A 14,881-nucleotide genomic window follows, 5' to 3' on the forward strand; every position below is an offset into this window, starting at 1 on the left:
AGCTCAAATTGCTTTGCTCATTTTGAGGTACACGCAACTGTGTAGATGTACCCATGGTGGGGTTTTCACCTGGTGTCTCAAGGTTTGCAGGAACTCATTGAGCTTGCTGGGGTTACTTGTTCCTGCTGCAATGCATGCATGCATACACACGTATACCCAGAGGGACATACTATTGTGGGTGACTTTGAAATTCATTAGTGATGGGATGGAGCAGAGAAGCAGGAATGGGTAGATATGGTAGCTCTATATAAGGAGAAAACTCTCCCTTTCTTACTGCTACTCCAACCTCTTATGCAACCCTGTCACTGTGGAGTTGTAACGGAAAAAGAGCTCACGTTAGAAAAAAACCTGTAATAATTAACAGCCCCGTCACACACAGGTCTGCCATTTGGAAGCAGCATTCACTTTTTCCATTAAGCTGGTATATTTTGCCAAAGTGTTTTTCTTCAGTGTTCTGGCACTTGTCCTCATTCCAGTCTTGTACAACATTGGCTGTCTGAGGAAGGCAGCAGTGTGTCCAGTGCCAGCTGGAACCTGCGCTGTGAACCCTTCTCTTTACTGCCCAGTCGGTGTCTGTGCAAGTGAATCATGTGCTAGATCTTCCCTGAAGCTAGTTCACTTCGCTGTGTTGTGCTTCCTGTGTGGGTCAACAGGAAATCTATAAGCAAACTGTGGGGATTTTCCTTTCTTTGCCTTTTTTTTTAAAAATGGGCTTTAACTTGGTATATTGTGAGGGATGACTAAACTGATAACTGATTCACAGGGCTGTTTAGTACTATAAAAACATCCATGTATGTAACTACATAATCCTTGTCCTCATTAGGAAAAAGGGGCTCTTCCTTCATATGAACTAGCACATGGTATCAAAGAAAAGGTAAAATCTGACTGAACCTGGAGGCATTTTGCAGTCTTAACAGTACTTAGCGGGTTGTAATAAACCCCTGGGCTTTCTTCAACTCAGCCTGCTAGTGTGTGAACACTGGGGTTGCCAGATGGTTTCAACAAAAATACTTGACATTACATCACAATCTACATTACATCTTAGTTAGAAAATACTGGACATTTATATTTTCTCATTTATATTTTCTCAATTTGTTTCCCAAACAGAAAGCTCAAATACTGGACTGTCTGGTTCAAAACCGGACACCTGGCAACCCTAGTGAAAACTACAAGCTGCCTTGCCTTCCCTAGGATTTTACCTCATTTTAGTTACCATGAGTTAGCTAACACAAGTTAAGAACATACTTTTTCTTTCTATTGAGTAAACTCCCTCAGAATAAAGCCCCCTTTCGCCTCTGCTGTTGCATACTGCAGTAGCTGTGACTCATCAGACACATTTAAGTTCTGTATGTTATTTGAATTATTTATGTTGATTTGATGGGTCACAGAAATGAGGGCTCCGGGTATGAGCTGGATTCTGGTGTTTTATATCACATCTCTGACATAGGAGTCAGGAAATAGGTAGGAATTCTGCTGGAGCAGGAAAGGGTTCCCTGAATGTATGTGGGTAGTGTAATACTGGAGCAAGAAGGTGTGGAAGGATGCATTGCACTTCAGCTATTCTGAGCTTCTGGGCAGTGCCCTTGGGTACCTTTGTAGTGTGGGCACAATTTAGAGCAGACTTGGGTCCTCCTGCACCTGAATCAGGAGCAAGGAAAATGCAAAATAATAATTTGGTCCATCTAATTAATTTCCCTGCTGATGTGGAATGGTTCCTAGTCAAGTTTCAAAATATAGCAAGCAGTGGGATTCATGCATGGATTTCTCTGTGAAAGTTAGTAGGCCAAACCCTCAGCTGGTATAAATCAGTGTAGCTTCATTGAAGTCAATGGAGCTGCAGAGTTCTGCAACAGCTGAGGAGGAGACCCACCCGAATTAAATACCCCTACAAAATTTTTCATGTGCAAGAGCTGGGAAAAAGTACACTAAAATGCTGAAATAAATATATAATTATTTTAATTTGTCAGCTATGAATGGGGTCTTTCATGTCTTTGTCCCACTCCCACCACAGATATAATATTGGTCTGTCTGAAGTGAAGTAGTATTAGGAACTTATGAATGATCCATGTAGTTTCTTTCTCTGGTGGAGGATTTTATGTAGTTTACATTTTTTGTCTCTGTTCCTCCAGCTAATGGCCTTGAAACTTCCAGCTAACTATTAAATCTCCTTTAGAAGATGAGAGAATTTAATTTGATAACTTTCCACATATAGTCTGAGTGAATTTAACTAAGGATTTTCTCATATTTTTGCATTATTTTGATTAAGCGATTTGTGGGTTTAGGGGTGGTTTCTGCTACCTTTCTAGTATAGTTTTCCCTCCCTGCTATCACTGGCAACCAGAAGCTTATAGTTTAGCTAACAGAAAGTTTTGCCAAATGCAGTTTCATAGGTGTGAAATAGTCTTCCATAGAGGTGTAGCCACAGAGCTTGCAATGCTGCATTTCGGGGAGGTTCTTAACCCATACCACAGGCAAATAGGATTTCTCTACACGTTGAACTAATGTGACGTGTATTAACAGTAGTGCTCCAGCTTTGGTGGGTGCTAAAGTGTTTACAGACTATTTTTTCTCTTTGTATCCTTTTTTTAGAAGAAAATAAATTAAACCACACAGGGCGTGTCCAAAAATGTATTCTAAATAAATGCAAATGCAGCAGGATTCTAACATTGTTCACTCAGGTGCAAAGATAACTTACATGACACTTGGGTGTCCTCTTGACCCCTCATACGTACTCTTTGGTCAAGACCATCTTTCTCCTTGTTTAGAGTTGGTCTGCCCGCCTTTACATCCTGGGGTTCTACACTGGACATTGCTATGACTACTGTACAACTTTGGTTTTTCTGCAAGACTGACACTCTTGACATCACTGTAGAGCAGTGCTCTGGTCCCAATTCAAGGCCTGATCAAAAGCTTGGTGCAGTCAATGGGAAAAATTCTCATGGACTTTGAAAGATGTTAACTGGGCCCTCAAGCAAGATTCTGGTTATGGAGACCTAATTAAAAACAAGCAGCCAACTCCTGTGTTGCAACGATCTAATCCTCCAGCTATTGTTGCTAATGGCGATAGTCCCCACTGATTTCAATAAATGCACAATTAAGCCGTTGTTCAGAATAAAGCTTACTTTTCTGGCTTAATAGCCAGACTTGAGCAATATTTTACATTGTAAATATTTGAAAACTGTAAAATAAAATCTGATTTTGTTTCCTTCTCTGATTTTTAGGGGATCCCTCTTTCTCTGGACTGTCCTATATTTTATCTGTTTTCTTGGATTCACGCAGGGAAGTCCTGAAGGTAAATTACACATGTTTGTTTACTTTCTGCCCTACGAAGAAAAATGTGTAAATGAATTTAGCCAATTTAAATAGCTTTATTTAATCAGGAGCCTAATGCACTGACTTAATGTACTGTTCTGCTATTTTGGTGCTGATGGTTCAAGTGCTGACCTGAGTATACTACCATGGTGTGGAGACCAGCTGTTAAGGCCAGATTTTTAAAAATATTGGGATAACTAAAGATGCACCTCATGGAATTTTCAAATCTATCTGTATATCTCCAGCTTTTGGCACCTAAATGCTTTTTAAAATCTGGCCCGTAGAACCTTTTAGTCAGTGAAGGTGGTCATTAATGAGCTAAGTGTCCCGGGGAGCTGGCAAGTATTATAATCCCCATTTTACAGAAGCAAAATCTGAGGCACAAGAGAATATGGCCAGCTTCAAAAAAGGTTGTGAATCCACCTACTGCTCAGGTATGGGAAAACACATGTTGCTGTTTTCCTTGAATTACATCACTTGGCACAATGCAGTGCTTATGATGCAATTTAACTCAGACGTTATCCAGACATTATTGTTGTAGAGGAGAATCCTAGTACATCCAAGCATGGCCTCTCCCTCTCCAAGATACATGCCAAATGTACCCTGATCTCTCACAGTATGAGTTAGCTCATGCAGAGCAAGGGAACATCACATGGTTTTCATTCTGGATATTAAAATGAGTTTATTTGTGTAAATGTGTAACTGCTAAAATTTTCAGTGGCTACATGTTTACAGTGGAGGGGCGGGGGAAAGGCAGGAGCTGGTGCTCATGGGGAGCCGGCTTTTAAACTGGCTCCCTGTAAACACTGGCTCTTGTTTGCTCTCCCTCCACTGGCTCTGCTGCTTCTGTATCAGAGGCAGCAGTGTGAGGGAAGGCAGGTGGCCCTGTGGGAGCTGGTGCTTGCAGGGAGCCAGTTTTTAAGCTGGCTCCCTGTGAGCACCAGTTCCTGCCTGCTCTCTTCCACACCCTGCACTGTTGCTTCTGCAGGAGGCAGTGGAGGGAGGGGCTGGTGGTTCTACAGCACTGCTCTCTCTGATACAGAGGCAGCAGGGGTGGGATGGGGGAGGGGCTGTGTGTAACCTTGAGGGTTAACTGATGAGCACAGGCTCATTAGTTAACCGTGTATTCGGATACACATTCACATCCCTAGTGTTCATCTGCTCATTCATGCTGGGTTATGTCCCCTTCTGCCCCCACCCATCCCCCATTCTAGTCAATTTCTTTTCCCTCACAGCTGCACTCACTCTTCACCTGGGAAAACAGGAAGCTTCCTCTGATACAATACCGTCCCTCAATAAGACACCAGATAAAGTATGGGGCATGAGAACATGATCTGTTTTCCCTAGTTCCTGTGCAAGCCAGCGTGGGGAGGCAATTGGCCCAGCTATCCTTAATGCAGGTTTATTATAGGGATGTTAAAATGTAGTTCATTGACTAGTCGAGTGGTTGATGGAATTTCAAAGGCACTTCCGCAATCCTCCTTTGAAATGTACAAGAGCCCCCACTGAGGCGCTTGTCCATTTCAAAGGAGGAATGTGGAACTTCGCGTGCAGCTGACTCTGGGCTGCATGCAGATGCCTGCTTTGAAATGTACAATGTGCATTTCAAAGCCATGGAGCCTGGGGTCCCCCAGGGGACTCCACAGCTGACCCCAGATCCACTCAGCATTTCAGCAGAATCCGGGATTAGCTGGGCAATCACCTGTGTGGTGGCTGCCCCTTTGAAACGCCGCCTCGGACTCCCCAGCTAATCCAAGGCTCTGTGCAGCATTTCCTCAGAACCCCAGCTGACCCCGGATTCCAGGGAAATGCCTTGTAGAACCTGGAGTCGGCTGGGGAGTCCCCAGCTGACCCTGGTTCTGCACGGCATTTCCCCAGAACCCAGGGTTAGCTGGGGAGTGCCCAGCTGATCCCAGGCTCCACATATCGGTGTTTTAAAGGGGCAGTGCCACACAGCTGAGCCGGGGATCAGCTGTGCAGCGGCTGCCCCTTTGAAATACTGCCTTGGGGTTTCAAAGCAGCAGTGCCGCACAGCTGATCCCCTGCAAATGCTTATCAGATGGTCAATTAGTCGACTGGTCCTTAACATCCCTAATTCATTGTGCTTTCCACCCAGCAAAAGCCCAGCAATAAGATACTGGACCAGATTCCTGCCCCGTGACTTTAATAGCTTTAAACTGGAGATAAGTTAAATGCAGCCTCCCCGCACTGGCTTGCACAGGAACTAAGAAAAACATATCATGTTCTCATGCCTAGAATGTGCGATGTGTTTCTGAGTCATTGCAACCTAAACCACAGTGAAATCTAATTGTTATTGATCTTTGCATACCCCCCCTTCTTTGCTACTATTGCCCTTCAAATTGACCAAGTTCCTTTGGGGGCGGTAAGAAGAATCAAATGGCTTATGATCTGATCAAGCTTCCATTAAAATCAGAGGGAGGCTTCCATTTCAACCGGAGTTGGATCACACCCATAGAGAGATGTGTCCACATTTCACAAGCTAAATTTTCACACTTGCTATTCTTGAGAGATTTCTAAGTTTCTTTCCCACTTTTCTAAAGGATAAGAATCCTTTAGGGTAACTAATATCAGAGGGGTAGCCGTGTTAGTCTGAATCTGCAAAAGCGACGAGGAGTCCTGTGGCACCTTATAGACTAACTGAAGTGTAGGAGCATAAGCTTTCGTGGGCAAAGACCCACTTCGTCAGATGCATATAGTGGAAATTTCCACTACATGCATCTGACGAAGTGGGTCTTTGCCCATGAAAGCTTATGCTCCTACACTTCAGTTAGTCTATAAGGTGCCACAGGACTCCTCGTCGCTTTTAGGGTAACTAGTGAGCCACATGCAGATCCAGGAAGTTGCCTAGTTGATGATAGTAAAAAATAATTCGCTTTCTACAGCTGGATGGTGGAAACCGAGTGTCTGTTTGTCAGAGAGCCACCTTCTCTATCTTAAAATAGTATCACCTCCTCCACATATTTACTCAGGGTGCAGGATGGAACTGAAGAACTTTCTATGTAATCAGCAAGCAATAATAAGTGTACTAGCAGGCTCCAGGCCTCTTAGGCTCCAGAACATGAAAGAAAAATAAAGAGTTGGTTAAAGCTGAGCTGAAATGCAGCCCACGGAGCAGTGTCTGCCACCAGCAATTTTGAAAAATGTAATATTTTCCAAATTCTACTTTCCTGCAAAGGATGTGAACATCTGGTTGAATCACTTAGGCAGGCAGTTTTTTTCAGAGGAAGTTTTATGTTAATATACAAGAGGGTGAACAAATACTATGTTTTAGCTATTCTTTCCTTATTTTTCTTTGAATAGACTTTTAATGCTCCATTTCCCCTAACTGAGGAACTATGCCCTAAGCTTCAGAGACCCAGCTGAAAGCCTGGACCAGCCCCTTCTTGTAATGCCAACAGGCGGAACCAAAGCTAGGTGCTCTGCAGCTCAGTGCATGAACCTTTACCACTTGAGCTAAAAGTCAGCTGGCTCTAAGCTAAGGCTGTGGAGCAGAGCTACTCAGCCTTGGAAGCCCTGGGGGCCACAATGATACTCACAGCATGCTGAGGGCTGCAACTTACATGTGCTCGCATATACATGCAAACATATAAACAAATACATGCAAATAGCTTCTTTCACACTGACGGGCATGAATACAAAGATTAAGGAATAGTCAACATGGATTCACCAATGGCAAGGCATGCCTGAACGATTTGATTAGCTTCTCTGAGGAGGTGACTGGCTCTCTCGATATGGGAAGGTCGGTGGATGTGATATACCTTGACTTTAGCAAAGCTTTTGATATGGTCTCCCACAATATTCTTGCCAGCAAGTTAAGGAAGTATGGATTGGATAAATGGACTGTAAAATGGATAGAAAGCTGGCTAGAGAGTCGGGCCCAATGGGTAGCGATTAATGGCTCGATGTCAGGTTGGCAGTCGGTTTCTAGGGTTGGTTTTGTTCAGCATCTTTATTAATGACCTGGATGAGGGGATGGATTGCACCCTCAGCAAGTTTGCAGATGACACTAAGCTAGGGGGAGAGGTAGATACAGTGGAGGGCAGAGATAGGGTCCAGAATGACCTAGACAGATTAGAGGATTGGGCCCAAAAAAATCTGATGAGGTTCCACAAGGACAAGTGTAGAGTCCTGCACTTGGATGGAAGAATCCCAAGCATTGTTACTGGCTAGGGACCGAATGGCTAAGCAGCAGTTTGGCAGAAAAGGACCTGGTGAATACAGTGGATAAGAAGCTGGATATGAGTCAACAGTGTGCCCTTGTAGCCAAGAAGGTTAATGGAATATTAGGTTGCATTAGGAGGAGCATTGCCAGCAGAACTAGAGAAGTGATTATTCCCCTTTATTCAGCTATGGTGAGGACACATCTGGAGTATTGCATCCAGTTCTGGTCCCCCCACTATAGAAAGGATGTGGACGCATTGGAGAGGGTCCAGTGGAAGGCAACCAAAATGATTAGGGGGCTGGAGCACATGACCTATGAGGAGAGGCTGAAGGATTTGGGCTTACTTAGTCTGCAGAAGAAGATACTGAGGGGGGATTTGATAGCAGCCTTCAACTTCCTGAAGGGAAGTTCCAAAGAGAATGGAGAGAAGCTGTTCTCAGTAGTGGTGGATGGCAGAACAAGGAGCAATGGTCTCAAGTTACAGTGAGGGAGGTCTAGGTTGGATATTAGGAAAAACTATTTCACTAGGAGGGTGATGAAGTACTTGAATGGGTTACCTAGGGAGGTATCTAGGAATCTTCATCCCTGGAGGTTTTTAAGTCTCGGTTTGACAAAGCCCTGGCTGGGTTGATTTAGTTGGGTTTTTTCCTGCTTTGGGCAGGAAGCTGGACCTGATGAACTGCTGAGGTCTTTTCCAGCTCTATCATTCTATGATTCTAGGGTGGGAGAATCCAAACTCTGCACAAGGCCTGCTATCCTCAGGCTTCACACAGACATTGGGCTTTTGGCCCAATCTTTTTTTTTTCCCCCAACACAATTTGATACTGTTGCTAATGAGGCAGTTGGATTTGTAGTTCAAACAGCAGCAGCATCCTCTGAACAGGAGATACATAGTTATGTCTTTGCAGAGCAGCTTTAGAGTAGAAAATATTTCTGCCTTTTCACTACAATACGGCTCCTGAAGAGAACCTAAAGCTACATCTGGTAATGGGAAGGCAGCGTTCAGCTCTTAGGTTTAAGCAGCAAATATATTTCCTTAGGTGCAGATCCTGCTCCGTTTGAAGTCCATGGCAAGGCTCCAACTTGACTTTACTAGAGCCAGGATATGGCCCTTAGCATTAGCAAGGACTTGGGAAACGATCCAGAAGACAGAAGTGACTTGTAGGATAAGTTTGTACCTCCTCCATTCAGAAGCAGGAGGGAGGATTCTATCCATATTGCAAGGACAAGAATCCCTATTGAGTAATATGGGAGGGGAATGCCTGGGAACCAGGGGTTTGTTTAGCCAGGGATAAACACCAATATTAATAAATCCATACATGCACATACAACAAATCATCCCCTCAGCATACAGGTAATTGTGAGAGAATTTTCATCCACCTTCACATTTTATCCTAAACTTCTCTATGGTTCTGTCTTATGTAAAGGCAATTAAAATGCTTTAAAACAGAAAGCAGGTTGGGAAATAAAGCAAGTCCCAGACAAACCAAATATTGATTTGCTTGTTCTAATGTACAAAATGGTTAAGCTTTGCCAAAGGCTAAGAACAGAGCTGTTCTCTTTCTAGTGTTCTCTCTTCTTGGCCAAAGCCCATGCTAGGCCTCAGACGGGCTTAAGTTCACAGCCTTTCTAACAAACACTCATGAACCCTTTCTGTTCTAGTTCCACAAATACTTAGAATTATGTTGAATATGTAACAGCTAAGGGTGAAGGAGGCCAAATCCTGAGGGCTATTTTGAAGGAGTTTATTTTTGGATTATTTTTCTTTTGCTGCGAATTTTTTCATCTGTGGGGCTTGTACTGCTAATTGAAATGCAGCTGTGGTATGCATGGTAACCTCCTGATCATTTAAACTCTTCCCTTTGGTTGTGGACATTTGGATGGGTGTGCAGCCCTCTCCTAGCTAGATTCTCCTGTTGATAATTCCAATGGGAAGATTAGCTGGCAATCTAGGAATAGGGATTGCAGCTTGTTGGTTGTATGTATGCCAGGAAACATGTAACCCTCGTTATCTTCTTTCTGAATAGCTATTTTCCCCTGCAAGCTAATGGAACAAAGACAGCAACCTTGTGTATGGAATGTAGAATAGGGATAAGGGCCTGATTCAGCATGATCCCTTAAGGAGAAGACCTATAGAATTTAATAGGGGGGAAGCCTCTTGGGTTCTATATAGAGATTAGACCTTACAGAATTTACTAGAGAACTGTGTCCCTGCTGTAGTATTCTGCCTTCTTTAAAAACATCTGTCACTGGACTACTGATGGAGAAGGGATACTGGAACAGAAGGACCATGAGTTTGGTGTTTTATGGTAGTTTCTCAGATATTGAACTGAAGTTGTATGGGAGCCTAGCCAGGAAACCATAACAAAACATCCATGGCCTGATTGCCTTAAACCAGTTTGAGTGGAGCGAAAGATAGGCACACTCTATAATCTATGCATTCAGGGTCCGATTATCTGCCCATGGTGCCCTTGGAAGAATTGCTTCAAGGAATCCAGTTGACTCAGATGGATGTCACATCAGGCCTTGGACTAGCTTGTGTTCTCATGCTCTTTGTTCCTCTCTTTCAGATGTGGATGTTCTTCAAAGACTGGGTCTGACAGGGAAGAAGTCATTGAGCGCGTGGCCTTCATCACGTTCAGTTCCTCAGGGGGTTATCCCTTTCAAATCGGGTGTCATCTTCACTCAGCGAGCACGCATCGAGGCACCCATCAGCACCATCATCCCCTCTGCCTTTGGCACAGACCTGGCCCTAGTGCTGAGCTTATGCTCTCACCGTGTCAACAATGCTTTTCTATTCTCTGTCAAGAACAAGAAGAAAAAACTGCAGCTGGGCGTTCAGTTCATCCCTGGAAAGGTCATCGTGTATGTAAGCCATGCACGCTCTGTATATTTTGATTACAATGTTCATGATGGCCACTGGCATAACATGGCCATTGACATCCGAGGCCAGATGGTCACTTTATTTACTTCTTGTGGGAAGCAAAGAGTATATGCTGATTTACATTTTAAAAAAGATGAGGAATTGGATCCACAAGGGTCTTTTCTCTTAGGGAAAATGAACCAGCACTCGATACAGTTTGAAGGCGCCATTTGCCAGTTTGATATTTATCCTTCTGCCAAGGCAGCTCATAATTACTGTAAATACCTGAGAAAACAATGCAGACAAGCAGACACCTTCCGGCCAAATCTGCTCCCGCTTGTCCCACTCTTGCCCAGGGATCCGAGTGCCTTCCTAACAACCCCCCGGCAGACAAAGCTCTTGCGACAGGGTTTGAAGAACCTGACCACTGTGATCCCAACATCAGAGCTCATCAAGGTCACAACACCCCTCAAGGCTCCAGCTACAGCCTCCACCACCTTAGTCCCATATAAGCTGCTGACTCCAAGGCCAACAACCAAAACAGCCAATGTTACGATTATGTGGTCTACCATTCCACCGAGTACTGATATGCAGCTGCCAGTCCATTCACACCCTCGGACTACTACAACAACCCTCAGGATATCCAGACTCTCTTCCAGTGCAAGTTCACAGAAACATTCTCTTCCCACTATCAGAAACCTCCTGCCTGCCAGCCAAAACTCCACCAACATCATCAGGAAAGAGACAGAGCAAGAGACCAAAAAGATGATCAACCAAAAAACAACCATCAAGCTCTCTGAAGTGTCCAGCACTGTAAAGCCAATGGGGAAGAAGATTGAGAACTCATCTAGCCACCCTATGACCATGAAACAAAACCCAGAAAACCTGACTGATGGCCCCATTCCAAAAAAGCTAGTGTCGCTACCAACCAGGAAATCCATTCCTAGCCAAGTTCCTTTACTGTACACCAAAGCAACCCCTGGATCTGTTCATCTTACCTCCAGAACCCGTGTGCAAGTCTTCAACCTCACAACTCCTGCTGCTGTTGATGGGTTTCAAGTCTTTGACCCCATTGGACCTACCCTATTTCCACTTTTACTTGGACTTCCTGGATTTAAAGGAGACCGAGGTCCCCCGGTAAGTTCAAGTTTTAATAATACTGGCCGAATCCTGCCTCATGGCTGAGGGGCAGCAGAGACAGGAGGATGCGGCAGTAAGATGGGGTGGGCGAGTTGGTGGCATAGGGAGCAGGCGCAGGGAGGGCAGAGCACAGGAAGACCCAGGGACCACCGGCTCGGGGGGCTAAGGGAGGGACAGGCAGAGCACAGTGGGCAGGGACTTACTGTCAGCCCCACCGCTCGCAGCATCTCCCACTTTTCTTTACCCCTTGCCCCGATGTGCCACTCAGAGAAGTCATCATGTTGCAGCAGCAGCTGCTCATTGGTCTGCAAGGCGCTGCCCCCTGCCACGCTTTGTTGCCTCCACTTGCCAGACAGGCCACCCCCGGGGTGCAGGAGCAGCACAGAGCCCCAGCCCTCGAGCTGCCTGCCCCAGTGGGCACAGGTCTGCATGGTACCACCACCCCCAGCTCCCTGCTGCACCTCCTGGACACTTGCTGGGGAGGTGCTGAGCCCTGCCACAATCCCCTGCCAATGGCAGCCCCAGGGGAGGGGCCCCAGTCATGCTCATCACTTCTCACTCATTCTGGCATTTTCTAGAAACTTCGCAAGGCTTCTCAAATGTTCTCTGTGACAGATGGTGTGACGGACACCTCTCCTTTTACAGTAGTATAGATGTTCGTGGTACGGTCCATTGATCCGTACCAGGAGTAAAGAGACCTAGATTCTTTACCCAGATTTACTATGAACTTGCTAGACCTGCTTTGGGCAAGTCACTTCACCTCTTTGGTCTTCCATTTCTCCAATTATAAAATGGGGACAATACACACTGTAAAGTGCTGTGAGATCGATACATGAATATGCATTAGAGAGATGCCTGAGCTACCAGGTTCATATCCAAACTTCTCCAAAAAGGTTTGGACCTATCTCTGCTCTATCTCAGAGTTGATAAGAAGTGACCAGCAGAAGTTGATAAGGTTTTGGCCTTGACTTAGAATCTCTAGTGAGTGTTTCTCAAACTTTTTGGCCCATGGCCCATCCTGCTGAATGCAGACCTTTCCACAGACCACCAGATACTCATCCATGAAAACAAAATGGGTGCAGGAGGGGTTGGAGGTATGGGGTCTGGCCAGGAGGTAGGGTTCAGGAGCGGGCTGAGCATGGGGAGTCTGGGTATGAGGGGAATGGGGGAGGGGCTGCTTACCTGGCTCCACACCCCCTGCAGCCCTCAGGCACCACCCCTGCTGCTCCACTGGCTGTGATTCTGGCCAATGGGAGCAGCAGGGAAAGCCTCCAGAGGAGTGGTTTCCTGTGCTGTCATTCCCCCAGCTGCAAGTAGGGGGAGCAGCAGCATGTGGAGCTGCTTCCTACTCCCATGAGCTGGATCCAGCCCATGAGGCTTCCCTACCACACACAGCGGGAAGCTGGCACTCCAGCTCCCAGAGGGGGTGGTACAGTGCAGGCTCCCTGCTGCGAGGGAGGGGTGTCCACAGTCACACTTTAAGAACCACTGCTGTAGTGTAAACACCAGAAGGAGTCTGGTGGCACTTTAAAGACTAACAAACGTGTTAGGGTAACAGGGCATAAGCTTTTGTGAGAAACAACTCACTTCCTCAGATGCTGAAGTGAAAAGAAAACAGAAAAGGAAGGATACAGAGATGGGAGTGTGACATCAGCACTAATTAAATCAGAGTGGATGTGGCTCATCTCCAACAGGGATGAGATTTAATTAGCACTAATGTCACACCCCCATCTCCGTACCCTTTCAGTTTCTGTTTTCTTTTCTCATTAGCATCTGATGAAGTGAGTTGTAGCTCACTAAAGCTTATGCCTTAATAAATCTGTTAGGGTATGTCTACACTAGCCCCTAGTTCGAACTAGGGAGGCTAATGAGGGCAACCGAAATTGCAAATGAAGCATGGGATTTAAATAAACCTCATTCGGGTTTAACTGGTAATTCGAAGTAAGGGGTTTATTTCGGAATCACCCTTCTCTGCCGTGTGTAGACACGGGTAGTTCTTCCAGGCTAGTCAATTTCTAAAATGGCAACTGCCCAGGAACATGCTAATGAAGCACGGGATATTTAAATCTCACACTTCATTTGCAATTTTGGTCGCCCTCATTAGCCTCCCTAGTTCGAACTAGGGGGCTAGTGGAGACATACCCTAAGTCCTTAAAGTGTCACTGGACTTGTTGTTGTTTTTGCTGAAACAGACTAACCCGGCTACCCCACTAAAATCTCTAGTGTGTTTCCTTTGCACATTTCTACAGATATACATTATCGAGACCTGTTCTGAGCTTAACCAATTCACTCTGCAACCCTTTTGGTCTTTTATAATTTAAGAAGCCTATTTGTAGTGTTACAAATAATTCAAGTGTGGGGTGCCATACATTTCAAACATTCCTTGTTTTGAATATCACAAAGAATGGCCAAATTCAATATTTTTGTTTTGAAAGTGCTTTTAAAATTTGGACCTGGAAGTTTCTAGTGTGAGCTGCAAGATGCATTTTTATGTCTAGGATTCCCTTAATAATGTTTTTATTACAGCAGCACCTAGGAGTGCCTGTCAAGAACCCATTGTGCTAGGTGCGGTATTGGCCATTAGTGAGAAGAGAGTCTCTTCTCCAGGGAGTTTGTATCTTCTTAAGTGATTAAGGTCTTGATCCTTATATGGTGCTTGTTCCCATTGAAATCAAATCCTAAAGTCCAGGCTGATTAGTTGGAAAATTCCATGAGCTGGGATTTCCAAAAGCGTTTAAGGGAGTTAGACATCTAACAATGGGAGTTGGGTACTCAGACTCTTATCAAAATTGCAGCCTTAAAATGTGGTCATAATTTAAACCTTGTAACGGCACCCAGACACCGCCCTGATGGGCACCCTACAAAATCTTATGGAAATGAAATAATGCCATCTGGTTAATATTTTAAAAGTTACTATTGATGTTTGGGTGCCCATCATGACATCTTTAAAGTGTCTTGATTTCCCTGTTCTCTCTCCTCCCTCTCCCCCCATGCCCACCCTGGGAGAATGGTCCAGTGGGTGCTTGCAAAAGAGCAGGTATCTTGAGTAGGGACACCCAAAATAACCAGTCCTTTTTGGAAGTTCTTGGCCATTGTATATACAATGCATATGTTCAAACCAGTGGGAAAAATGGAATAATGTGACAATTACTTTTTTTAAAAAAATCACTACTTTTATTTGGTCTCTGTAAAACTTTATTTAATTTAAAAAATATATACATTCAAAATGTGTACAGAATTTCTTTATAAATAGGTGAGGCACAATTCAATAATTGAAATGAAGAATATTGATGTTTGTAATATCGGTAATATGAGGGTCCAAATATATTGGAAGGATAGAACAGGTTGTACTGGTGAGGGCGTGGCAGTATATGTGAAAGAAA

The 14,881-nt window shown here is 44.7% G+C and overlaps 1 protein-coding gene across 3 annotated transcripts in view; it reads left to right on the forward strand.

Moving 5' to 3' along the window:
• Positions 1–14,881, forward strand: part of COL27A1 (collagen type XXVII alpha 1 chain) — a 305,308-nt gene that overhangs the window by 13,220 nt on the left and 277,207 nt on the right. For all 3 annotated transcript variants that reach the window (XM_014580186.3, XM_014580187.3, XM_014580190.3), the window contains 2 exons: positions 3,222–3,292; positions 10,066–11,495. In XM_014580186.3, the coding sequence (XP_014435672.2) occupies positions 3,222–3,292; positions 10,066–11,495 (1,501 nt within the window). The remainder of the gene's footprint in view (positions 1–3,221; positions 3,293–10,065; positions 11,496–14,881) is intronic.

The sequence above is a fragment of the Pelodiscus sinensis genome, chromosome 22, assembly GCF_049634645.1.
Source record: "Pelodiscus sinensis isolate JC-2024 chromosome 22, ASM4963464v1, whole genome shotgun sequence".
Taxonomy (NCBI): Eukaryota; Metazoa; Chordata; order Testudines; family Trionychidae; genus Pelodiscus; species Pelodiscus sinensis.